The sequence below is a fragment of the Struthio camelus genome, chromosome 9 (genome assembly GCF_040807025.1).
Source record: "Struthio camelus isolate bStrCam1 chromosome 9, bStrCam1.hap1, whole genome shotgun sequence".
In the NCBI taxonomy this organism is placed as follows: domain Eukaryota; kingdom Metazoa; phylum Chordata; class Aves; order Struthioniformes; family Struthionidae; genus Struthio; species Struthio camelus.
The window spans coordinates 3,101,148-3,126,879 of record NC_090950.1 but is presented as its reverse complement, the minus strand read 5'-3'; the positions used below and the strand labels follow the sequence as shown (position 1 = coordinate 3,126,879).

At 50.5% G+C, this 25,732-nt stretch overlaps 1 protein-coding gene and 1 long non-coding RNA gene across 3 annotated transcripts in view; one reads left to right on the top strand and one right to left on the bottom strand.

Annotated features, from left to right (window-relative positions):
- Nucleotides 1-396: 396 nt before the first annotated feature.
- Nucleotides 397-15,952, bottom strand: LOC138068217 (uncharacterized). Its single transcript, XR_011142922.1, has 3 exons — nucleotides 15,874-15,952; nucleotides 15,282-15,514; nucleotides 397-2,823 (listed from the first exon to the last, which is right to left on the bottom strand). It is a non-coding gene; the product is annotated as an uncharacterized lncRNA (long non-coding RNA).
- A 256-nt stretch (nucleotides 15,953-16,208) lies between these two features.
- Nucleotides 16,209-25,732, top strand: part of IGF2BP2 (insulin like growth factor 2 mRNA binding protein 2) — a 78,142-nt gene continuing 68,618 nt past the window's right edge. Inside the window, exons 1-2 of one of the 2 annotated variants that reach the window (XM_068955162.1) lie at nucleotides 16,209-16,561; nucleotides 17,502-17,562. In XM_068955162.1, the coding sequence (XP_068811263.1) occupies nucleotides 16,372-16,561; nucleotides 17,502-17,562 (251 nt within the window). In that variant the 5' untranslated portion in view covers nucleotides 16,209-16,371. The remainder of the gene's footprint in view (nucleotides 16,562-17,501; nucleotides 17,563-25,732) is intronic. The other variant, XM_068955161.1, reaches the window with a different exon arrangement.

Genomic DNA, 25,732 nt, shown 5'->3' with positions numbered 1-25,732 from the left:
GTTGTAAAGGTTCTACAGTGCTACCTTTTTACACAGTATTCCAGAAGGCATATAGCACAAAACCCAGAAATAAAATTCACACTAACTAACTTTGTGTTACTGTGATTTTAGCAATTGTTCTATAAACGTAGTGCCTTCAGGTATAGTAACCCAGTGTTTAGAGAAGTCCCTATGTAACTTGTACAGTATCAGGAGCAAGAAAGATCATTGAGCAAGACTAAACTCTTGGTAATGGTGTGCAGCTTTGATGTTTGGGACTTATGAGCTCTAACAGATTTTTATCACCTGACTAAGATTTGGAGAGCTTAAAAGGGGAAGAGGACTTCATTTAGGTATCTACATACTTAAAGAAGGCAACAAAATAACATTTAGACTGTTTGCTTTTTTTCTTATTTTCTCTCAAACAATCCTTCTCTTACAGTACATTTTTCTCTGTGTGAGTAAAACACTGGAGACAATAAAAACCTCACTGTTCTCCTTCCAGTTTCCTACTTAGAATAGTTTCAGAAATGCTGTTTTGCCTACTTGGACTCATGAGCTCCACTCATAATCTATGAAAATTATGTCAGATAGGGAGGGAGTATTGGTTCAGACTAGTATCATAGCTCCAGTACTGACTAAACGTGGAAGCCTAGGGAATAAGGCAAGAGTAGAGGGAGACTGTAGGCTACAACTTTACCCCCGTTCTCTTGGCTTTTGAACAGATGTGGCTCAGACTTCCTGTATGGTAATTGTTCATACTTTTTTTTTTTTCTTCCCTCCATGAACCTGTGTGGTTGTCCTGTAACCTAATAGCAGTCACAGGATCCTGTGGCAAGGATTTCCCCAGCTTAACCTTGTATGAAAAGCACAGAGACACTAATAGCATCAATGTGCCATAATCTTGCTAAGAAAAGTTCTTGCAGACCATGGCTACAGTTTTTTTAATCCGTGTCTCTTTTTACTCTATTAATTTAAGAATGGACAACAGCCTTTCAACAGTAGTTACATTTAACAGCAGTCAGTAGTAATACCCTCTCCTTATCCAACTTGACCTTCCCCTTTAAACTTCATCTGACTCCTGGGGGCCTGTAGGATTTTTGCAGTGTTCAGTCATTTATCCATTACAACTCAATCGTTGCGCATGTTCCCTGTTCAGTGTGACTTTCATTCTGTTGTAGGGCTGGGCTGCTGTATTTTGCATTATTAACATGCAAATAAATTCTCCCCAAGCAGCCTGGAATCACTCGGTAGGCCTGACCTTTCCCCCTTTGTGTATGGTGGGGAATCTGTTAATTCTTTTGCCACGTTTTGTTAGTCATGATCTTATACTTCCTTTGAATCATTTAAGAGGGTTTGATAAATGTGGACTCAGGAACATGTGTCCTTTGGTGAACTTTAGATTTTAGTGAAATTAGTATTTTGCAATTTATGGTCCAGTTCCTAGCAGCTGAGTTCATCTAATGGCTTTTTGCTACCAAAAGCACGAGGGCTTGCATCCTTCCTGCTCCTTCCCTCGCCCTGTTATATGTGCTGTGGAAACTCGGATCTGTGCAAGGATGGATCCACATGCTGTGAGAGCCACATGAGCTTCTCTTGCTGGGTTATCGTTCTGCCTTTCTACAAATGAAAGCAGGTCCCTAGAAAGGTCCAGTGACTGCTAGCGTTGATGTAAGTTAAGCTGGAAGAACCTGGGACGAGACAGGACCTTTTTGTCAGGTTGTTAAATTGGCTCACTGAGTGCTGTGGAACTGTATTATGTATGAAAGCAAGTTTTTCTTCAGCAAGGCAGATGCAATATGTTGATAGCGGTCATACAGTATGTCTTCATTAGGTAACATGACTGTAGAATAAGGAGCTAAATTGAAGAGAAAGTCTTCAGCTTTAGCCACGTTTTCTAAAAATGTAGGATCCAGTACTGCCCTAGCCTTACAATTAGGAGAGCTTCATCTGGATGCGTCCTACTGCTGAATCCTCTTAAGTGTTTGTAAAGTCCTGGAACGCTTGCTAGTCTGATGATCCCGCAGTGTTTAATGTTACCCTGTTAAGCAGAAATGATTCTTGTGCTTATGCATTTCCAAAACATGTCTGAATCACTGCTGGATGTTCTGATAATCTGCCAGACAGAAATTCATAGATGCAGGAGCAGCATATCCTTAACTTTACGGAGAAACCATACAAATTTCAGTGGAGTATTTGTGGACGAGCCTAGACTGTAGCAGTATATCGGAAGAGTCCCAGACTGAAACACGAATCCCGTTGTGTGGGATTCAGCGCTGGCCTTTTGTCGTAAGGGCTGCAAAAGCAGTCTGAAATAAAGGAAACTAGATAAGAAGAATAAAGCTTAGCCTCCTTTCTTTACCAGCAGAGGCAATCCAAAGTAGAAATTCAGTGGGAGAGAATTATTTTATGAACAGCACAGATAAATCTTTTTCTATATCACTGACAGATTACTGAAACAATTGACTAAAAGTATGGATGCGGTTAACTGGTTGTGCTCTCAACAGGGTCAGGAGGTAAGCCAGAGTCTGATGCTTTGGGGTGGGAAGGTCATCCACATCAACTTTAATTTCATTAAATGCTGCCTGACGCTGCTCTCGGTTGGCCTTTGCAGAGAACAAGGCCCAGAAGAACGCCTGAAGAAACTGGAGGGTTTCAGGAAAACTGGAGGATGGATGCTGCTAGGTCTGTGCTCTTGCAATGGTAGGAGTGCAGTGATGAGCTTCTGTATAATTTGATGAGAAAATATATTCAGTTGCTGTTCTGTAAATGCTGGTGTGATGCAAATGTGAGCCCCTGGAGCACTGTTCATTGGGTTACACCACTGAGCTGCGGTTCCCTGTTCTGTAGAGCAAACAAAGCAACATCTGTTAGGATGGACGTGAAATGCTGTGGCCTTTGTTGACCCTCTTTCTTGTGAAGACTACGACAAGCAGAAAACTAAAAGTGCATGGAAAAAAAAAAAACAATTGGAAAGGTTACATAAAAAAACTGCATGAAAAAAAAAAACAATTGGAAAGGTTACATAAAAAAACTAAGAGGGCAGCTCCAGCTTTGCAGGTCAAGAGCTGCTTTGGGAATGGATTTAAGAACTGTAGAGCCTTGATGGCTCTAGCCAAAGTGTCAGCTGAGTGAGGAGTCCCTACCAATGTGGTTTTTGGTTCCTAAAGCAGCTAGGCAAGGCTTATGCAATTGCCCTGCCAGTCTCTGCAGGAGTATCGGAATCCATTGGCCGATTTCAGCCCCATTTGACCAAAGGCTCAGATTTCAAAGATCCTAAACTCCCAAGAGCATGGGAAAGCAAGCAGAGGGTGGTTGAGGACCTGAGACATACACCAGGGGAAAAGCAGTCTTAATGAGTTCTGGTCTTTGCAGAGAAATGCATTTATTTGAGTCCAGCAAGTGTCTTTCCCTTGCAGCAGTGCAGATGCTGCTCCAGGTTACCCAGTATAACTTACAGTGTGGTAGTAAGGGATTCCATTCAGCTGTTATCTCATGGCTATGCAGCCATGTTTCTGCCAACAGTCAGGGTTTTAGGGCATATCCCAGTAGCAGTCTGTGCTTGTATCTCCTCATATCATACCCGCTTCATTTACTTGGCTGTACCCTTCAAATCTTAGTCACGTGCACCGTGCTAGACTTGGTACCAGTCACAGGCCGTGAGGTAGGTGAGGGGGGAACAGGAATCGGCATCTGCTTGTAAAAATGTATTTCAGGAGTCCCATTTTCACACAGGCCTTCTCCCTCTAACCTCAACTCTCGTGATGAGGTGGCCACAGTGGAGGGATTTCTTGAGTTGTTCTTTGACTTCCTCAATCTGCCAGTGAACCTGTCTGCCAGGCATTTTAAGAATAGTCCTGACAAATGCAAAATCGCTGGTTGCACAAGGAGGGATCGAGATGCCTGTCTGGGATGGCGTGGCTTGAAATAGCTGCTAAGAATTGCGCTGTAGGGACCTCTGCACACAAGATTTAATGGGGGTGTCCTATCAGTAGAAGCCCAGTTGAGTCCTTGGTCATGCTTCAGTGTGGCTGTTGCAAAAGACAGTGTGGCTTGAGTCAGCCACACTTGGCAGCTTTTCTTGGATTAAGCCTTTCACTGTCTGCAGCAACTTCATTTGCTGGGGTCCCAGATTTAGGACACACATCCAGACAAGGTGGGGAAAGGACTCTGAGAAAAGGCCATTGCCTCAGGGACTCACTAGCTGGAAGGAAGCTCATGGTTAATGCTGTGCTTCCACAAGAAGTCAGTGCTGGTCTCCTCAAACCAGGAGAACTTCTCCCTGGGTCCTCTTCCATGTAGACTTTACATCATAACTGCATATCAACACAAGTAGAACAGAGCTCTCCGCCTGCTAACCCGTGGCCTTCACACTGGGTCCTTCCCACTTTGGTTGCAGCACTGGGACCTCCACAAGTGTCAGAACAGCTCCTTCGATGGCTGCAATGGGACTGGCAACTTGCTGAATATAGGCTGAGCAGAAACTGTCCAGTAGAGAGGACCCCTCTTTGAGGGCAGAGCAGATAACACAGAACATCAAGCTGCTCCCTCCCCAATAAACAGCAATTGCTGCCCTGGCATGAGTGCCAACAAGGGTATCAGCCTTTCCTCACCCCAGTATGTTCCTTGGGCTTCTGCCAGGCCTAGTCACCCTGAGTCACAGAATCACAGAATCGTTGAGGTTGGAAGGGTCCTCTGGAGATGATCTAGTGCAACCCCCCTGCTCAAGCAGGGTCACCTAAAGCACGTTGCCCAGGACCCTATCCAGATGACTTTTGAACATCTCCAAGGATGGAGACTCCACATCATCTCTGAACAACTTGTTCCAGCACTAAGTCACCTTCACAGTAAAAAAGTTTTTCCTTTTGTTCAGACAGAGCTTCCTGTGTTTCAGTTTGTGCCCATTGCCTCTCCTCCTATCACTGGGCACCACTGAAGAGTCTGACCCCCTCGTCTTTACACTATCCTCTCAGATATTTAAATGCATTGATAAAGTTCCCCCCATCACTCTTTGCTTCTCCAGGCTCAACAGTCCCAGCTCTCTCAGCCTTGCCTCACATGAGAGACGCTCCAGTCCTTTTAAAGTTTGGAGTGGCCCTTCGCTGGACTCGCTCCAGTACCTTCATATCTCTAGTGTACTGCAGAGACCAGGACTGGACACAGTACTGGAAGGATCACCGCCCTCGACCTGCTGGCAATGCTCTGCCTAATGCAGCCCGTGGTCAACTTGTTTTCCACCAGCACTGCCAGGTCCTTTGCGGTAAAGCTGCTTGCCAGCAGGTCAGCCCCCAGCCTGTACTGGTGCACGGAGTTATTCCTCCCTAGGTGCAGGACCTTGCACTTGCCTTATTGAACTTCAGGAGGTTCCTCTCTGCCTATTTCTTTGATGAATAAATTGAACAAGATTGAAGCCTGTATTGACCCTAGGGTACACTGCTACTTATTCGCCTCCAATTAGACTTTGTGCCACTCAACACAACCCTCTGACCTCTGCCCTTAGCCAGTTTTCAGTCCACCCCGCTGTCAGCTCATCCAGTCTGTACTTCCTCAGCTTGCCTCTGAGGATGTTAAGGGAGACAATGTCAAAAGCCTTCCTGAAGCCAAGGTAGAAAACATCCACTGCTCTCCCTTCCTCTACCAAGCCAGTCAAAAGGCGATCAGGTTGGTTAAGCAAGGTTTTCCCTTTGTGAAACCATGCTGACTACTCCCAATCACCTTCCTGTCCTTATGTGCCCGGAAATCCTGGTTTCCAGGATTAGTTACTCCATCACTGTCCCCTGGATTGAGGTGAGGCTGACCAGCCTGAAGTCATCCCCCAAGAGCTGTCTGGACTGACCAATACCTGGGTCTGGGCAGATCGTTGCCCTGCACAGCTACAGATGGAGCTTTAATGTGACCCTAAAATGGAGATGAGGTGGGAAATGGGCTGATGTGGTGTTCAGATCTGCCCCTAAAATTGCTGTGACCTTTATGTTATAAATGTACTTATGGCTCCTATCCACTACCCCCATAGTAACTCAGCTGAGCACCTGAAACAGACTGAAGAGAGAGTCACAGTCGACTCTCTTGGTGCCGTTTGCATGAGCAATGCAACGTGTTTCAGCTCTTAACCAAAGTTTGTGATTCCCTAAAAATCATTTTTTTAACTTAGCAACTCATTCATTTGAGTTACAGTATTTTTGTTGTTGTTGTTGTTCACATTTGGATTTCTGCAAATCAATCTCGAGAAAGTTAGGAATTCCAGAGCTAATATAAGCTGGTTTCAGTGCAAAGAAAAAAAACTGACCCTTTTTTCAGCAGTCGCATGTATAGCTCTTTTTGACTATCTCATGTGTGAATCTCTGGCATTTGACCTTTGCTGGAATGACTTGGCCCTAAACTTCCGTGCATTCAAGATTACATAGCCTTAATATTAGAATATAGCCTCAAAACTTTGAACACGGTATGAAGGAAATATTATTACATCACCATTGATGATGTAATGGCTCTGTCCATCTTTCCCATCTTCAAAAAGCTTAAAAGTTATGTCTCAGTAGTGCTCAGCTCCTGTACAAATGTAACTTATACTTAGTGGAAACCCAGTTATTCTTTAAGCTACTGGGGCAAGACGATTCTCTTGCACCTCAGCATTCCTAAGTATCAAACGCTGATGACAGAAAAGCCATCTGAAATGCTTCAGGCAGATAAGGAAAACTGATTAGAAAATCTTGCTATGCAACCTTCGAAATTAAGTGATGCCTTCTCTGCAGCATGCTCTGCTGTGCAGTGCAGGCTGGGATAGAGTAAATAGGAGGAAGCCCGTTTTCATACGCTGTTTGCAGACATCAGCTCTAAATGATGACACACCATGTTCAAACCACCTTGGTTTGAACTTCTATGTACATCACTTCTTTGGTTTCATATATTCTCAGTATAGTTTTGTTGCAGCCTTGAAAATGATTTAGTATATTTTCACTTGTGTCGCAGCAAACAGTGAGGAAAAAAAAATCTGCCATGTCTCTGGCTTGAAAAAAAAAAGGAAAGATAGCCTCTTTCAACCAATTTTTTAATTATTTTCTCAAAGAGGAACTAATACACTGCGTCTGTGATGTATAAATCCATCCTGCCAAGATGACTTGCTTTAACTGAAATGAATCTTTGAGAAAAATACTACTTAGTTTACAGTCACAATCAAGTGCTCTGTACTGATGACCTTAGCTAATTTTGTGATGCTTTTCTATCGTTTCTGTAGCAGCTGCTTGGTTTTGTTGCTAGGAAGGCTATAAAAGCCAGAATACAATTTCAAGAGAGGTCCTAAGAGCAACACTGGGACAATGTCTCCGGGCCGTCCCAGTGGCCCATTGCCTTGTCTCTGACATGCGGCAAGTAAACCGCGGGAAGTCTCCCAGAATCGTCATCATCTCTAATCCTTACAAAATCATGTCCCTATTCAGTGTGAGAAGGGCAAAGCTTTGTTTTCCTTTGAGCCACATCTTGACTGCGTGGAGTGTTACCAGCGCAGTAATTGTCACTGTCATGATCCTTGAAATTATGTAACTCAACTAAAAATACACAAAGCTTTGGAGAGGAGAGGGGGAGAAAGAGACATTTTTATCGCTACTTCTAAAAAAACATCCCTCGTTACAGACTCAGGCAGTTACAGCAGCAGCAGTTTTTAGACTATAAAATCAAAGCCAAGTTACTCAAACTCTATTCCTGGCTATGTTGAATTCACTGTATCTTAAGCCTGCAGGTCCTAGATACTCTGCCTCAGGCGCATGTTTTACTTGGGACAAATATATGGAATAAAGCCATCTTCAGACAAAGTAAACCTAACTGCTGTTCCTTCAGCAGGCTGGAGCTGCTCTGCAAATACAGATTTCTCTCTGCAGTGCTTCTTGGCACCTGAAGTCACTTTTGTGACTTTGTCAAAACCAGAAGAAAAAAAAAAAAGGACTTTCTGTAAAGAAACTATGAACCTTTCCATTGTGGATGTGCTACATAAACACAATAGGTTGCTGTCTGGGGAAATGAATGAGCCTGGAGGAGAGACGGCTCAGACCTAGCCACTGGGACGTGAGTCCCCGAACCACTTTGCAAGGCTGTTCCCAGACCTCTGCCTTGCTCTGCTTACGTTCTTCAGCTCTGCATCTCAGTGTGGGATCTGGGGGTGCCTCTTCCCTGGCAGTGAATTCCTGGCTCAAGGTTTTTGGAGGTCTTTCACTTCAGGAAGCGTGTCAGACCCTGGGGGGTGGAAAAAGTGATTTGAAGTTTATTTCTGGCTTTTTTTGACGCTGCCACTCAGGCAATGTCTCATCCACAGTTCTGATTTCAGAAGTGCATCCCAGCACAAAAGGACAAGTCACTGCTTCACATCTTGCTACTGAAACCAAGCACAGCTGAGATTGACAGCAATTAGATGCAGCTCTGCAAAGACTTCTCCTGTGCAACAAATGAGTGAAAAAGGGATGTCCTTAATGATTCAGGCCAGGGGATGGCTCAGTTGGGCAGTTCAGAGACACAAGGCATGTTCCTCCTAAGCAGGATATGTTAGGAGTTGATGGGTTCCAACCTCTTGGCCACTAGCACACAGCTTTAATGGCCAAGACCAAAGCAGTCGTTTGGGACATTAGATGTGCATGGGCCATGATGCTATTGCCCTGCTGCTGTCTCTCATCTTTCTTTCATTTCCAAGGTAAAATTGAAACCTGTCTGTGGGTTTTACAGCCCTTCGGCTCGTAAACTGGAAGGTTTGCAGCCCAAAGCGGAGCTGTCATGATGCCAGCTCACTTGTGCTTTGCTGGATGAGAATAATTTTGCCCCAGGGCTGCAAGGGCTCAGCTCCACTGCTGAGGATTAGGAGCTCTGGGGAACCAAGGATCCCACTGGAGCTCGTGACTGGGGATGCTCACAGCTGTGGCATGCCTGGGTGAGCAAAGCTGGGCCGTCCAGCCCACACCACCACAGGTGCCATGGCACGATAGCTTTCCCTGGTTCAGTGGGATCACCCGGAATCATTTCAGGAGACCAGTACCATTGCCGAAGCTTCCAGCAAATGATTTCCAGGACCAATTTGCCTCTAAAGGCAAACCGCCTTTAGAGACTTGGTTGAAATACTGTAGGAAGAAGTAGCTGTGGCTGCTGCTAGATCTCCCTTCGCCTCCTCTTTGCCAGCCAAAGCGGCCCAGCTCCCTCCCCTCTCCTCAGAGACCCTGTGACCCTGGCCCATCTCAGCAGCCCTCCACAGCCCCTCTCCAGTTCTTCTGCCTCCTTCTTGCAGCTGGGGCCCAAAACCAAGCATGGGATCAAGGTGTGGCCTCCCCAGCACCGAGCACCGGGGATAACAGCTTCCCTTGAGCTTCTGGCCCTGCTCCTGACGCGACCCTGTTACCTTTGCCGAATTTGCAGTGAGAGGACTTCTGCTAGCTTGTTTTCAACCCAGCGCCCACCATCGCTCTCAGGTCCTTTCCACAGGGCTGTTGCTCCTCCAGGCAGTTCTCCATCTGGATGCTTGGGCTACTGTGCTCCAGGTGTGGGACTATATCATTCCTTGCATCAGCCAGTTCCCGCAATTTACTGTCATTATCCAGGTCAGCGATGAAGATGCTCAGCAGCAAGGGCCTCACTATCAACTCTCAGGGGCCTCTGCTCCTTACCATCCGCCGGCTGGAGGTTCAGCTATCGGTTTCTGCCCTTCATGCCTAGCAATCGAGCCAACTTTCAGCCCACTGAACAGTCCAGGTGTCCAGCACCCCTGGGTTGCACACCCTTAGTTATAACCCTGCCTCCTTCAGAAGCGAGGAATATACCGCAGGGACTAAAACTCTTGGTGCTTTCGAAAGCAGATTGAATATAATGTGATTTTTTTTTTTTTCCGGAAGGACAGCTGGGTGGGTTATAGCTCCCTTTGGTGTCCCCATACAGCAGTGATCTATTTAGGTGCCTGGGCTTTGCATGTTGCATCGCCACCATTTGAAGCCTGCAATTTCTTGGGTTTATCCGACCTGATTTGGGGCTAAACACAAACACTGCTGCACAGCAATGTAGTGCAGCCTTTCTGGGTGATGACAGACCAGATGTTCGTTGTTCCCCTTGTCTATCGGCAGAAAAGCCATGCTCTCTACCCGCATTGGTTTTACCAATAGATCTGGACAGACTATACCCTATACCAGCACTTGCGTGTGAACCCCCAAGGCAATCTCTTAATGCTTGTGGCTAAAGGTAAAACATCAGCTCTGCACTGATGTGGGCAAGCTAATGGTGACTTCACCCCCTGACCAGCCCTTGTAATTCTTGCTGTGACGGTGCTGAAGCACAGCAGTTTTCAGGCCTGAGTATACCTACACACATGTCTTTCCAACACTTTCCAAGAGAAGCAAAGCAGAAGATTCCTCAACCTGGACAAAGGTATCACAAGCACTGGATGCTGCTAAGGTTCAGTGGCTATGTTATCACTGACCACCTACAGCAGGGGTGCCAGGACACCAGGAGCCAGATAAACTAGGAGACAAGAGTAACCACCAAGACACTTTTAGAAGCAACAGTGAGCTCCCAACACTCCCACTCATCTTGCCATGAACGTTTTTCCATCCTCTCCAGGTGTGAAGGAGGGTCACTGTGGACCTCTCTGACCTTGCCGGGACAGCTTTCAGAGGAAATCCCCAGTTGTAATTCTCCTCAGAGCTGGGTTAGCTGCCATCCCTGCCAAGCACACTGCAATTTCTAGAGACCCTCCACTGATGGAAATGTGATGGCTCATGAAAAGCCAGGTCAGTTTATCAAATTGAGGCCAGGATCAGTTTATCAGATTGTTTTTCTGGCCTGATCTAACAGCCTACTTCCCCCACCAGCGTCTTTATCGCTGGCCAACAGCAGGACAGGGTTAGAGCTGGGCCTCTTCCAGACAGCGTTTGTAGCCTCCAACAGTTCATAGATCAGGATTTCCTTTGGAGACGCTGTTTTGGGGGCTGTAACCCGAGTAAATATTCAGCATCCACAGTGTCGCTGGCAAGGAGCGCCACACCTTACCTGTGCCCTAGGGACATGGGGCCCAGCCAGCCTCCCTCCCCAGCCCTCCAGGCCTTGCAATTTCACCTGGACCTTCTCTCCATCCTTAGGTGGTACTAACCACCCCCACACTGTTCCTGGCAGACATTTCTCTAACCTATTTGCAACACCCTCTGGGGAAGGATGCTCCAGTTCAGGGATCCAGTGCAGGATCCCCAAACAAATTTCCATTTTAAGCCCGTCACTTCTCACCTCATCAGATGAGGACAAGGTAAGCGGACCAACGCCTTCCTCTAGGCAGCAGCACTTTCCATTTCTTCTCCATAGTCAAAATGTAGTTCTCCTCCTCTGACACTCCATTTGGACTCGTCTTTCTTAAAGGGTGGTGCCCCAAACTGGGTGCCCTGCCTTAAACTACTCTCTCCCCACCCTCTCCGAGCAGCTTTTTTCAAAGTTGCCACCTCTTTGAGATGACTAGTCATGAGAAGGCTAGTCCCCCCCAAGCCTCATTCATTTCATTACCAACTAATTAATCACACCATGCAATCTGGCTCGCAGTCACTTCCTCGCTCCACTTCCAACCCCGCTCCATCCACACGCTAGTCAGTAGTGAGTGTGTAGACTGCTGTACGATGCACATTCACTGCACACGTCTTAACTACAGTGAAATAAATCTGCCAGAACGCCATTTCTGTAAGCTGGGTTCAATGCACTGACCACAGCCCCAGCCAGGACCCTAGAGAGCCCACGGGCTTCCAACGCAGCAGGCACCTCCACGCTGCGCAGTCTGGCCTCAGCCCCCCACAGCCCCAAGCTTTGCCAGGTCTGTGAACCACACCACTCATCTCCTTGCCCCAGCCCACCTTCCTCCCTGATGCTGTTTTAACGCAAAACTCCACAGGACAAATGACGTTCATAAAAGCCTATCCTCTCTCTGCGAAACTCATACCCATGCTAAATTCTGCCCCTAGCTCATCACATGCCCTGTCCCCCCAGGCCCTCCAGCCTCTCCAGAGCAGTCCCAATCAGGCACTTGCTGCTTTGCCTTCCTCACGTGCTGACTGCCTTGCATGCCGGATGCTGCAACATCAGCTCTTCCCACGAGACAGCCCTCTTCAACCCACCTTCACCTCTGGACAAACACTCATTAGGCAAGTGGAAGGCAGCTCAAAAGTCACTGTTTGTGCTTCATCTCCACCCTCCTCATTTCCCATCCCTGGGTACTGTTCCCCCCAAAGTATCCATCAAATGCATCCCAATCGGTACCCTGACTGCAGACCCCAGTAAAACCAGTCCATCAAAAAAAAAAAAAAAAGGGTGCCGGATCAGGACAAAACCTACTGATTGCCCTCAACCTGCCCACTGCAAGGCAGGCTTGCAAAGGAAACCCATACTTACATAGGTTCAGGATAAAGCAGTTTAAGTGATAGGAAGAAGGGCTGGAAAGCAAGAGCATACAAGTATTCTTCAGTTTTGCTAGTCCCTTTCTCTCCCAGGCATTTGCTTGATTCATTTCCCTGGGGGATCAATCCGGCCTCCCTTCACTTCCTCTAAAGTCAGAAACGAGGTGCGTGGCCCAGAGGTGTCTCTGAGGGCAAATGCCCCTCTCCAGCCACCCTGACAGACATGTCCCTAGGCCCACAGCCCCCAAAATGCAGCCTGCAGAGGACCTCAGGAGATCTCTCAAGGCAGGCCCCTGCACCAGGATGGCTTTTGTAATCCCAGGCCAGACGTTTGTCTAACCTGCTCCCAAAACCTCTAGCAAAGGAATTTCACCACTTCCTTCTGTTCTTATTTTTTTCCAAATACACACTTAGTTTTTTTCCGAATATCCAGCCTAATTGCCTTTTTGAAGCAGCCCTTCACACACAGACAACACGCCTGTTATCTTCTCCTCTTCAGCCATCTCCTTTCTAGACTAAACAAACCCTCCTTCGACCTTCCCTTGCTCACACGTTTTTTGCTCTTTTTATCATTCTTGCTGCTGCCTCCAGTGCTCATTACGCGTCTACATCTTTACATCCTTCTGGTGAGCTGAGAGGAATGATCACATTGCACATCCCACCTACAGCGCTGCCCTTAACACATCGCAGAAGACGACTTGCCTTTCCTGCTGTGTCCTGCACTGGCTTTGGGATCATGTACCCCGAGCCTTTTCTATGCAGTTGCTGCCTCACCAACTGTCAGTGCTCTTAAATCCTGCTGCCTAAACCACAGACTTCACTTGGGTTTTATTTAACATCATCGCATTGATCTGGACCTTGCAAGGTCCACCAAAACTCTAGGAAAGAGAGGAAGCAATGGATTTGTGAGGATGGAAGGAAATCTGAAGAAAGACGTCCAGTTCCTCCTGCAAAGCCAAAAATGGTGGGAGATGGGGAGACCACACAGGTGATTGCTGGAGACAGTGTGTGGGATGCAACGACTTCCCATAATGGTTACATCTTGCTACTGCAGAAGCCTGAGATAAGAGTCATAAATGAATAGTGCAACCTGTGGGCACTAATCACACAGTGAACCTCCAGTAATTCCTCTGCCACTTCCCAGTGGAAATGACCTCACTCAGTGAAATGAACAGTAGCTCGCTGCCCTGTTACTGCCAGTAGCTTGTCACTGAGGAAGAGTAACTAATGACCTGAATTAGGGCAACAATTAGTTTAAAGGGTCACTATCAACACGTGGAGGTAATGCACTGTTCCTGGAATGAAACAGATATGAGCTTGTTATGCAGTAAGTACTTGGGCAGGACAATCTAAAAATATGTGTTTAACATTTTTTTTTTCCAATTTAATAAACGCACTAGAATTGTGATGCTGGGTTAGCATGAGCAGTGACAGAACTGGCTTTTACATCCAAAAGCTCTGTGGTTGTATCATGTCCTTAGAAAGCAACAGTTGACTCTTACGATATTAAGCGCTGTTTCCGCAGCCTTCCTTGCCCTGTCTCCAAGCCCTGCCACACCAGCTTCAATGCAAAAAGAGGAGAAGATAGGAAGGAGAGATCCACCAGATGTGCTGAGCCACTTTCAACCTCAGAAGCACCCCAAAAAAATTCAGCCTATGGTTGGGGACAGATGCACCCCCATTCCTGCCGCTAACTGGCAGCCCAGCAGAAGCAAAGAAGAGGAAATTGGAGGAGAAAGGATTCTTCTTGCTTTGCATCATCGCAGTCCAACCACATCTATTTTTGCTACGTGCATGACATCAAGCACCCGTCACTGCTATTCCTACTCCATCCAGCGCATCGGCACCTTCACATGATAGCCTGCAACATGGGAACTGCAGCAGTGAGGCTGAGTGCAGGAGAAGGGATTTTTGCATTGCTCTGCAATGCAACTTAAAACCTGGGGAATTAGATTATTGCCCTTAATCCCGTGCTGACCCCCGGTAAAGGATTACTGGCTCTTCAACAGCACAGGGCACAATACTCCATTCCAAGAATACTTGCTCCCCTCCCATCAGTCCAGTATTACTTGTGCACCTTATTTTAGTCTCCAGTTATACCCCTGACACACTGCCATGAGCAGTTGGCTTTGTCTTCTCAAGAAAGAGAAAGGTCGGGCACTTAAAAAAAACAAGGAATATTTAATGATTCATTTTTCCACAGCATGAGGGAGAAGGAGAAAGAATGACCAGGTCCTAATAAAACTCACTGACTCTAAGAGTGAGAAGGAACAAGGTTAAGGGTATGAGATTTACTATTTCGTTTAAGCTGCACCTTCCAGCACTAACAGGAATGACTGGGATGAGGCAGGTATATGGCACAAACTCTTGGTCACTTGCTTCTTTCAGACACCCTTAAGCAGAGCCACTGAGAGCAGCATGTCTAAAAAAGCCAAATGCAGCGGTCCTCTACCATGTGGCTAAAAGTGCTCATGGCTGAGGACATGCAAAATTCATTGCTAAAATGTCCGAGTAGCACTGCCTCAAGAGTTCTTCAACGGCCGCAGCTGCGTGCAATAAAGAGAAGCCTTCTGCTTGACGGACTCAGTTCTGTTGCTTAAGTTCCTGTGTTAATTTGACAGCGTCCCTCTGGCTCAGCAGCGAGCGGCAGGCAGCAGAGCTGGCGTCTCCCGGAGCGCTACCAGCCCCAGGGAAACGCGGATTCACTCTCTCTCTGGTTCGACGCGGGCCCGGCAGGAACCCCCCCCCCTCTCCCCCCCCGGCAGGAGATGTGGGCCCAAACCCACGTGAGTGGAAGGGCTCCCTCCCAAAACTCCCACCAAGAGAGACAAACCAGACCTCGGTGAAGGCAGGTTTGAGCACTTTCACTTTCCGTAAAAGCACGTTGAACACAGGCTTTTGCTTATTCTTTACCTCGGTTCCCGAGCGAGACCGTTTCCCTCTCCCAGGGGGAACTCCTCCGGCTGTAGCCCGCAGGGACAGAGCACGAGCTGACAGCAGCGGACCGCAGCTGGAGGGAGGTGTGACGAGTTTCAAGGCAAAGGTACCGGGGCGCTGGAGGAAGGAGGAAGCGCGCTGGCGCTGCTCGGAGAGCGGATGCCTCCGGCGGGGAGCGCTGGTCCTCCTCGAGCACATGCTCTGCTCCGCTACAAAGAAACGACCCGAAATCACCGTCAGGAGCTGCCTGCCCTTTGGCGCCCCACGTTTCGGGGGTCGCCTCAGGGGCATCGTGGCTCCCCTCGACGCCCAGGCGGGCCAAACGCGCCTGAAATCTTTGAGCAAAAGTGCGCGCTTCTCGGGACGGGCGGGCGGCGGGACGAGCCGCCGCCGGTGCCGCAGAGACGCGCTACTGCCGCGGCTGGGACGCCGCTGTGCCCGGCTCCGCGGCGGTGCTACAGCCCGGACGAACCGTAGGCGCTTGGCTGAAAACGGGCTCCCACCTGCCTGGCTCAAACGGCGAGGGCTGCGCAGGGAGGGGGGAAAAACTCGCCCGCCGCGCCCTTACCGGCGGGGCTCCGCGGGCCGCCGCCGCCGCCCAGAGGCTCCGGCCGCCGCTCGGGCGGGACGCGCCGCTCCCCGCCGCCGCCGCGGCCCCCCCGGGCCAGCCCCAAGGCGGGGACAGCCCGGCCCGGCCCGGCCCCGCCGGGAGGGCTGCGGCTCCACGTGCTCTCCGCGCCCCCCCCCCCCCCAAGGCGCGGGCGTCGCCGTGCCGCCCGCTACCGCCGCCCGCCGCCCCCGAGGGCGCGGGTGGCCGGAGGCGGCGGCGGCGCGGGGCCCGGGCAGCCCCCGCGCGGCCCCCCGGCGCCGGGCGCCCCGCACCGCCGGCGGGAGGGCGGGGGCAGCCGCGGGCTGGGCTCGGCGCGGCGCGGCGCGGCTCGGCTCCGCCCGCTGCCCGGCTGCGGGGCGCTGTTGCAGGCTCTTGCGGGCTCGGCCGGGTGGGTGGCGCAGCGCGGTGCCCGTGTCTCTGCCGGCCGCCGGGGCAGGAGGAGCCGCGGGGCTCCCCATGAAGCGGCGGATGATGAACAAGCTGTACATCGGGAATCTGAGCCCCGCCGCCACCGCCGACGACCTCAAGCAGCTTTTCGGGGACAGGAAGCTGCCTCTGGCCGGCCAGGTCCTGCTCAAGTCCGGCTACGCCTTCGTGGATTACCCGGACCAGAACTGGGCCATCCGGGCCATCGAGACCCTCTCGGGTAAGCGGCGAGACGCAGCCCGTGCGGGGCGCCCGGCCCGCCGCCGCCCCCCGCGCCCCGGCCGAGCCGCCCCGCCGCCCCCCGCCGCCCTTCCCGGCCGCCCGCCGGCATCCCCGCCGCTGCCCTCGCCGCGCCTCCCGCCGGCCCCCCGCGCCCTCCCCGGGGTCCTCCGGGCCTCTCCCCGACCCCGGGCGCCGCTCCCCGCCTCCCCTTCCCCCCGGGGCCCCCGGCCCGCCGGCGCCCGCGGCGCTCCCGGCCCTCCTGCCCCGCGGGCCCCGCGCCGCCCGCCCGCCCGCCTCCCCCCGGGGCAGCGCCTCCGCGCCCCCCGCGCCCCGCCCGCCGCCCCCCCGGCCCTCCGGGGACCCCCGGCCGCCCTGGTGCCCGCCAGGCCCCGCGGGCCGCCGCCGGGACCCCCGCGTTGCCGCGCCCGCCCCGCTCCCCCCGCCCCGGCTCTCCAGCCCCGGGTATTTTTCGCTGATTTTTTTCTCCGATTTTATTGAGAGGCGCCCGGGCACCGAGCCCGCCGGCCGGCCACCCCCCCGGCACCCGCCGGGCCTCGGGCACCTTTTTACGAGGTGCCCTGCCCCAACTCGGCGGGGGCGCGGAGTAAAAAGCGGGCGAAGGGGCGGCTGGGGGCCCGGCGCACGGCGGCGGCGGCGGCGGCGGCGGCCGGGCGGGGAGGCGCACGCACGCACCGGGCGGGCAGCGCCAGGCCGGGGCAGCGCGGGCCGCCGGGGGCAGGTGGGCCCCGGGGGGCGGCGGTGGGGCAGCCCCCCGCGCCCCGCCAGCAGCGGCGCGGGAGCCGGCGCAGGGAAGCATGGCTGCCCCGGGCCGCCGCCGCCGCCGCGCTGCCGGGGCGGGCAGCCCGCGGCGCGCCCCGGCGATGCTGAGCGCCCCGTCCCCCGTCCCCCCCCTTCCCCCCCCCCCGGTGTTTCCGCAGGTAAAGTGGAGCTGCATGGCAAAGTCATGGAGGTGGATTACTCGGTGCCCAAAAAGCTGAGGTAACACCTCTCCCCGGGGGAGCGGGTGCGGCGGGCCGGGGTGCGGCGGGCCGGGGCCGGGGTGCGGGAGCCGCGGTTTTACTTTCGCTACGGGCCGGCGGGGGGGGCCGGGCCGGCGGGAGCTGGCGGGGGGCGGCCGCGGGCCCTCGGCGCCCCCCGCCCCGGCGCCGGCTCCCTTCGGAAGAGCGGGACGGTGGCGAAGAAGGCTCGCTGCGAGCCTTCCCCTGGCAAAGCGGGAGTAAATATTGACCGCGTCGGCTGCAACTGCCTCTCACCCCGCATGCCGTTGTCCCCTCCCCACCCCCTTATCTCGCAACAGTTTTCGCTGAGAATAAACAAAATGTCGCGCCGCGGAGCCGGCCGCGGAGCCGCGGGGGCCCGGCCCGCCCGCTCGCTCCCCCTGCGCCGCTCCGACGGCTGGAGGCGGCAGCTGTTGCGCCGCGGCCCTCGCTGTGCCGGAGAGCGCGATTTGGGGCCGGGGTCGGGCGAGCGGGCGGCGGGGGCCGGGGGAAGCTCCCGGCTCCGCACCGGCCCGGGTGCCCGCGGGAGCTGCCGGTGCGGCTGCCCGGAGCTCGGCCGCTTTCCCCGCCCGGGGCGGCGCGGAGCGGAGCGGAGCGGAGCGGGGGGCCCCGTCGCTGCAGCCGCGGCCGCCGTCGCGGCCACGCGGGACGGAGCCGCCGCGAAGGGGCCGCGGCACTTGTGACCGTGCGGGTTTGTCGACGCTCCTCCTGCTGCTTCTCGCCGCCGTTGCGGGTAGCAGTTGAAAGCGTGCTCTTGTTTTAAAAAGTCCTTTTGTCGCTTGCTGCGTGCGGTGATGGGTTTGGTTTTTTTCAGGCTGCGATTTGCACGGTGCGAAGTTTTGTACAAAAGTGGCAGTGTGCGTGGTGGTGATAGTTGGTGGTGGTGGTGGTGGTGGGTTTTTTTAAGCAATTCAGCTCTATGTTTTTTAAAAACGTGTGGCTTTCTTCATGCTTTCAGAGGACACAAAAGCTAAATGCATTCGCGTTAGGCATTTGAAATAGGCATTTGAATTGTCTTGAGGTGAACTTTCTTATTTTAATCAGGCGTGGGGAGTGCCAAGGGTAGATAGGCTGCGTAGCGCTTATTAATTAAAAAAAATAAAAATTTAGACGGTGTTATGTAGCTTCATGGTCACAGCGTTTCTCTGAACATGTGTCAGAGTAAAAGGTCTGCGCAGTGGAAAGCTGCCACATGATCTGGAAAAAGCGCAAGCCCACGGTACGCAAAGATCGTCCAACGTGTTAATTTGGTGCTGCCTCTCCAGTCGCATGCTGGAGATTTGGAGCGTGATTGACGTGAAAGTATTAGTTTTGAAATACACGGGAAAATATGTTGTGTAATTGAAGCTTGGTAGGGAATAGCTCATGCCTGGCATTATGTATGACATGGTAGGCTGCTGCAGATGTGTACATGACAGCAAGGTTTCTTGGGCAGGGATCACGCGCTGTTCTACCTTCTAAAACAAACAAACAAACTCTTCCCCCACCTCCCAACTATAATATTTCTAAGGTATTAAATCTCTACAGTAACGTTCTCCATGTTGTCCTGGTACGTTGAGGACTTTTTAAGAATGATGGAGGCAGAAATGGGAGTTCAGGAAGATAGGTTGATTTCCAGTTTTGCTACTTTATGCTGTATGAAATGGATGTAAACAAAGAATCCATCTTTACCTAAATTCTTAATCTGGCTGAAGTGGCAGTAGTTTCCCTTTAGATTAAAAAAAAAAAAAACATTTAAACAGTCCAGAAATAAACTAATATTTCTTTTACCTTAATCTGTTTTCTGCTGTCTCTTAAGTTTTCTATTTCACCTCGGCTCCCCGGCTTCTTCAAATTGTGGATATCTAATTTAAGATGATCTCTTTTTTTCACATCTGAAAAAAAAAAAAGTACTGCTTTATATTAAGATATGTCGTCAGCATGGTTGTGCCTTTGCCCTAGTGTTGGTTAGATTATTGATTTGGCTATGTTTTCCTTACGTGATTTTTGGCATGGCATGAAGGATCACATGGTCATGTTTTTAGTTTTTCTGCAGATGCATCCCTCTTCCTCCCCCCCTCCCCTCCCAAAACTGTAGAAATTGGAATTTCTGCAGCTATAGCGAAGTCCCTCTGTGACTTCAGAGACGCTGGAATTTGAGGGTTCTTGCTCATCTCGCACAGGAGTCAGACAAAATGCACCATTCCTTCAAGGAGTTTGGTTTTAATTAGGTCTGGAGAATCCAAGGACTTCCTAGCTTTCACGTTCTGTCATTTCTAATGTCATGGGAATGTAGATCAGTGGGTGTTAATTACAGGCAGTTTCCCCTCAGCTCCAGAATTAATATGAGTTGACTTATTTACCCACGCGTGCGCGCGCGCACACACACACACACACAATTATATATTTATATATGCACATGCGTGAATGTATAAATATAGATGTAAAAAAGCTGCAGTTTAAAATGTTTGATTGCACTACTTTCATGCTTTCCGTTCTTGTTTGATCATTTTATGCAGTGATACGGTTTGGCTGTGAGTGAGCGTAGGAGTGGTTGCACACCGGGTTTAATGAAAAGGAATTTTGATAAGAAATCTCCTTAGAAAACGTGTGTGAGATCTCTCTCGACGTGTAAATAGTCGGCTGGATTCTCACTGCTGTGTTCGGAGGAAAGGATTTCCTCGAGGTGCTCCAGGAATTGCTGGAGGAGTTTAGTTTGTTTTTCCTCAGAGACGCGAATTAGCCTGACCCTCCGTCTAAAGAGCTGGGTGGCAAAGGGCAACGCGTAAAGAAATAAAAGAAGAGATGTAGCTTTGCAGACTGAATTACCTGGACGCCTCCTGTGTAGTAACACAGCGGTGTTGGGGTGACTGCGCGCTGGAGGCGCCGGGGGCGGTGGTGGCGGTGGAAAATACCCGGAAGTCCTGCAGCGAAATCAATGAGTTTGCCTTCCATGAGTTAAAGCTCAGTAATTCTGCTCTAATGCAAATGATTTTTGTCTCCTATAGGAATGGTGAGACAGTATCCCAATTGTTTTTGGTTTGTATATGCTGCATTGTGTATTGGCAAACTAAATAAAAAAAAATCTTGTTTTTTTTTTTTTGTAACATCAATTTTAAATTCGCTGCAAACAGAGACTACTTTTATTTATTTAGAACTGGGCGATACAATCCTATTTCGAGAGTGTTTTGTATCGGAAGCTTGGTATTAAAGGAAGCTTTATCATCATGCCCCTTAGACTGCTATGTTATACGTCCAGACTTGGATTTCTCCTTGCAATCTCTGCGAATCTTGTTAAAGAAAGACAGAAAATTATAATTTGTTGTGAAATGCCAAAACCAAAAAAACCAGCCACCACCAATGCTAACTTTTATATAAGTAGCTGATACAAATAAAATAAATAGTTTAGTAAGTAGCAACAATGTAACAAAGCTCTGTTAAATGTGTCCAATACATTTAGATTTCTGATTTCCTCATGGAAAAGATTCTTTCTGCTTTCTGCTTCTGACATTATTTTTCAAGATGAAAAATGAAAGCATAAAGACTATGTAAACAACAGACAAGGGGAGGTAATCAGGACTTAAGCAGTAAATCAGTATAATATTTTAAGAACTTTTTGCTGTCCTAGCAAGTGGCAAAACTTCAGTAGCCTGTTGCTTTTCTAACTCACATAAGTGCTAATGTCCGATGTGGATTGACCTAGAGCTCAGACATTTTTGAAAGAGACCAGACAATGTTTAGATTTGGGGATTTTGGGGGGGGGGGAGGGGTGCAGCCAGCTCCTTCCCTACTGATCTGAACGTTTGGGGCGTTTTTGTTAAACCTGTCAGATTTTAAGTGCCTGCTGGCGCAGAGGCAGGGTTTGAAGGTGCCCGCTTGCCCTCACCGGGGAGGTGACAACCGTTGTCCAAGAGGTAGAAGGAGAAATACCTGCCAGCATGGCCCTTGTGGAGGTGGTCTTACGGAGACTGCGGGAACGACGAATTTTCCCTGGTTTCAAAAGGAATTACTCTTAAATCTGACCTCCTTTTAAAATATCAAATTAGAGGTAGGTGAGGGCAAAGACTTGTGTGTCGCTCTACTGCTGGGGCTACTACTGCATTAAGCAGTTTGTTCTTGTTTTTAGCAGAGTTTGGGGGGGGGGGGCAAGCAATAATGCACAGTACAAATTAAGCCTGACGTATAAAATTATCCAGATGCCTTAAATATACCTGGATGTGTCTTCTGGTTATTAAAGCCAATAATAGAATTTGTGCAAAACAAGCTGCATTAGGAGGTAGGGGCAGATTTAATCGTTTAAAGATCTTGCAGGTTTTTGATGTTGGAGTGTGAATCACTGCTCTCAGTTGAAAAGCGAGTGCTAGCAACTGTGAGGGCGCTTGCCCAAAATGGTTAGAGGGAATGGTCTCAGCTTTGTGTGTAATTTCCATGATTCATTTTCATGGTAGTTGTTTGAAGTAAGCAATATTAAGGGATGGAGAGGGGGGGGAAGGGTTGGCAGAGAGGGGGAAAGTCTTGGTGCGGTGGTGGTGGCCTGAACGTTTGAGTAGTGGCACATGGGGGAATGGCTTGCCCTGACCCGAAGAAGAGGGGACCGTGGGCTGGTACCGCGGCCGCCCGGCTATTTAGTTCTGCTTGACCTTCACATGCAGTTTTGTGGCAGATGGAGTCATCTCCCGTGTAAATCATGAACGTACTTTAAATAGGGAACCTCACCCAGACGGGGAAGGGAGGTCCGGCGCGGGGTATGACAAGCGCTTCTGCGCTGCCGGTTCCTCCCCTCTTCCTCCTCCGTGTGTGTCCTCCACGCTCGCAAAAGTAATTTTTTTGTGGGACGTGGCGAGGGAAACGGGACTTTACTGACCTGGGAAGGTTTTACTTCCCGAGCAACTTTTTTTTTTTTTTTTTTTTTTTTTCCTCCAAGTGTTAATCAAAGTTGGAAATGCCAGCTCCATTTTTGGAATTGTGGATTGGAGCAGGATGGACCCCGGGCCAGTTTGTAGCACAAAGCATGACCTGAGCAATTTGCCCAAGGTGCAGACATTGGAGGACCTGGTGGTTTTGGGGGGCAAGCTGAGCTTGGGCATCCCTCAGGAGCAGCGTTTTCCCCGATGGCCGGGGGGAATCGGGTTTGCGCCTTTTGCAGCGACGTGCCATTTAGTTGCAGCTGGAACCGAGCGCGTTGGAGATCCGGCACGTCGCCTGCGTCTATGGGAGTGTAGTGACATTTAATTTGCTGGGTTTTTTGGGCATGGGGGAACCTCCCCCTGTTTTAGCAAAGCGGGATAAATGACACCTGGGACAGCTGAAAATGCCTGTCCTCCCTCTCCCTTCTGTGTCCCTCCTCCAGTCCACTATCTTTACAACTGGTGGGGTGGTTTTTTTGTTTTTTTGTTTTAATCTTTGCTTTATAATTTCTCCAGTTGCTTGCAAACTTGTAATTTTCATTTGGTGGCGATGTACGTGTTCTATTTTGGGCAGGCAAATTGCAGTGTTCTTTCAGCATTATTTTTAAGGTTTTACTTTTCCTCTTTTGATCATAAATTTAATTCTTGTTTTCCACATATTCTAACACTGAGGCAGAATATTTGCCATTTTTGGGGTATGATTCTATGGGAAAGAAGTTCAGAGCTTATCATGTGAGGTTCTTAGGTGGCAGAATAAACCTTTAACTCTTGCTCTATTATTTTGCTGTGGACTTTATCTGTAATAAATGTTATTTCATCAGGCAAAATTGTACTCGTGCATCTTCACCAGCGAAGTGTATTTTTCCACTGTTCCTTTGTGTGTATGTTCATTTCCAAACGCTGATTAATTTCGTGCTTATCTTTGCCATACCAGTTTAGTTGTTGTTTTGTGATAAGCAATTACCTTTTTTCCTTCCTCCTTCCCCCCCCCTTTTTTTTTTTTTAAAACCTAAAATATTGGAGAAGTTAAAATTTCTTGCATGGAATAGATTTGCAAGCCTTTCTGCCTCTCTGTAGGTAGCTCTTCTTTCCTTTCATTATTGCTCTTGCTTATTGTTAATCACATGTGCTTATTTAGAGGAGAGTAAATCTCCGTGTAAGCCAACCCTACGGTTAAATGAATTACTTTGCCGGAGAGACCGCTAGCACCTGTTCACACGCACAACTTTACATGCACCCGAGGAGCAGAAAAAATATTCACGCTGATCTGTAATTCTAATGTCTCTAATTTAGGTTTTTTTTTTGTTTTAAGAGTTGTTTTACTGCTTGCTGTATCAGAGAGGGCGCGTAGTTTTTGTGTTGCTCTGTGGCTACTGTTTGCAAAATGTGCGTTTCCAGCAGCCCAGCTTCCACCGAGTCCCCCCGGGAGCTTCCTGCCTTCGAACCTTGTAAGAAAGAAGTTGCCTCTCTTCATAAAGTCGCCAAAAACGTGAGTGAGTGGAGGTGGCTCGCCTTTTAAGGGGTGGTTTGTTACAAGAAGCTGCGATGGTTGCCAGCTGTAAATTGGGGAAAATTGCTGTGTACAGCTAATTAGGTTAACAAAGAAAATTAAACACAAATGCTGGAATTTTCTCATATGTTGATTTACCCTGGGTTCAAAACTGAATGCAGAGCGCTAAAAGTTCATTTCTAAGGCTGCTCTCGGTCCTGTTTCAGGTGACTGTTTTGAGTATCTTCCTGTGATTTCCAGAGCAACGTTGGTAGCAACAGGCACAAAGAAATGACCTTCTTTTGTCTGTCTTTGAACTGGATGCTCGCAACGGACTTCACTGTAGGTCTTGGTTGCTGGCTTTGTTGTGTAGGGCTGGTCGGGAGAAAACCACCTAAAGCACCTTGATTTAGTGGAAGTGGAGGACTGGCATTTTGCACTACAGGGGGGTCCTGTCCTGAGCCAGCAAAAAACCGGTACCTATGGCTTAGAGGAGCTTGATTCTTTCCTAGGAGGACTCTCTGTCTGTTAGGGCTGGCTGTGACACCGTCATTCTTTTTATTTTGTGTATTTTCCGCTGTGTGTCATTTCATCTGTATGCGCCTCACCTTACAGAGCGCGGTCCTCTTCGGTCCCCCTTGTCTTTATGGGCGATGCCCCTGCTGCCCATGAGCGCCGAGGCCCGGGGTAAGGACGTGTGCAGCGCCTGCCGCCCCAGCTCCCAGGTTGAACTCGGGATGTGAAGAGCTGCTGTAACCCGCAGACGTTTGGGGTGCCTGGAGAGGGAGGAGTTGCCCGCCTGGATCTGTTGGGGTGGCGGTGATGCTGGGATGCAGGCAGAGGACAACCCCCCCATCCTGACGGCGATCCCCACTTGGGGTTTAGTGCCGTGCCGGGGGTGGCTGGACTTTCCTGCTCTTCCACCCCCGTTCCCGGGTGGCTGGGGGAAAGCTGGCAGCCCTCCTGATAGATTATCCCTGGCCCCAGGGGTGTCCGGAGTGGGACCTGTCCTTGGGATCACGCCGTGTGGCTCTCTTGCAGCTCCAGGCTGAAGCGATGTCCCAGTAGTCCCCAAAAGCTTCTGGCCCTTGTCCCTGCTTCCTCCGAACGCAAGTGCCTTCCTTCCTGCCGCTCCCGCCCGGAGCGGGTCATCCGCAGAGCTGCTCTGCCTGGCTTCCTCTCCTCTCCCGCTGCCTTCGCTGCCCCCAGGCTCCGCTTGCCACGCGGCCGCAGACGGCCAAGGCGAGGAGCCCTGGCTGTGCCCTCTCACTGGGCCGCGGTGGTGGCACCGTGGTCCCTGGCTGGCTTGCTGCCCGCCTGGCCGGGGCCACGCTGGTTCGGCCCAGGGGCTTGGTGGGCAGCTGGCAAGCAGGGAGCTGCTGTCAGGTTTTGTTTTTTCTTTTTTTTTTTTTTTTTTTTGGCCTTTGTTTAGCTTGGGTCTTTGCTCCCTGGAGAGGTTGACACCGGGGACTTCACGCAGGCTGGCACGGTGCTGCCCTGCAGGGACTGAAGGTGGCAGGGCAGCCTCGTGCTCCAGCAGCGGGCCTTGCTCCCAGCAGAGCCCTGCCTACAAACCCCTTGGGGCATGGATTTCCCCAGGGTCTTGGGGTCCAGATAGTCAGTCACGGCTGATTCCCGTCTCCAAGCAGCTTCCAGAGCAGCAGCCATTTGTTTTTGAGCAGGGGGGAGATGCAAGCAGGAGTATTGATCACTCTGCGCTTGCCAGCTCCTGCTTCTGCAATTGCCAGCTCCCTGGGTGAGGGCTGAGGAGTGTG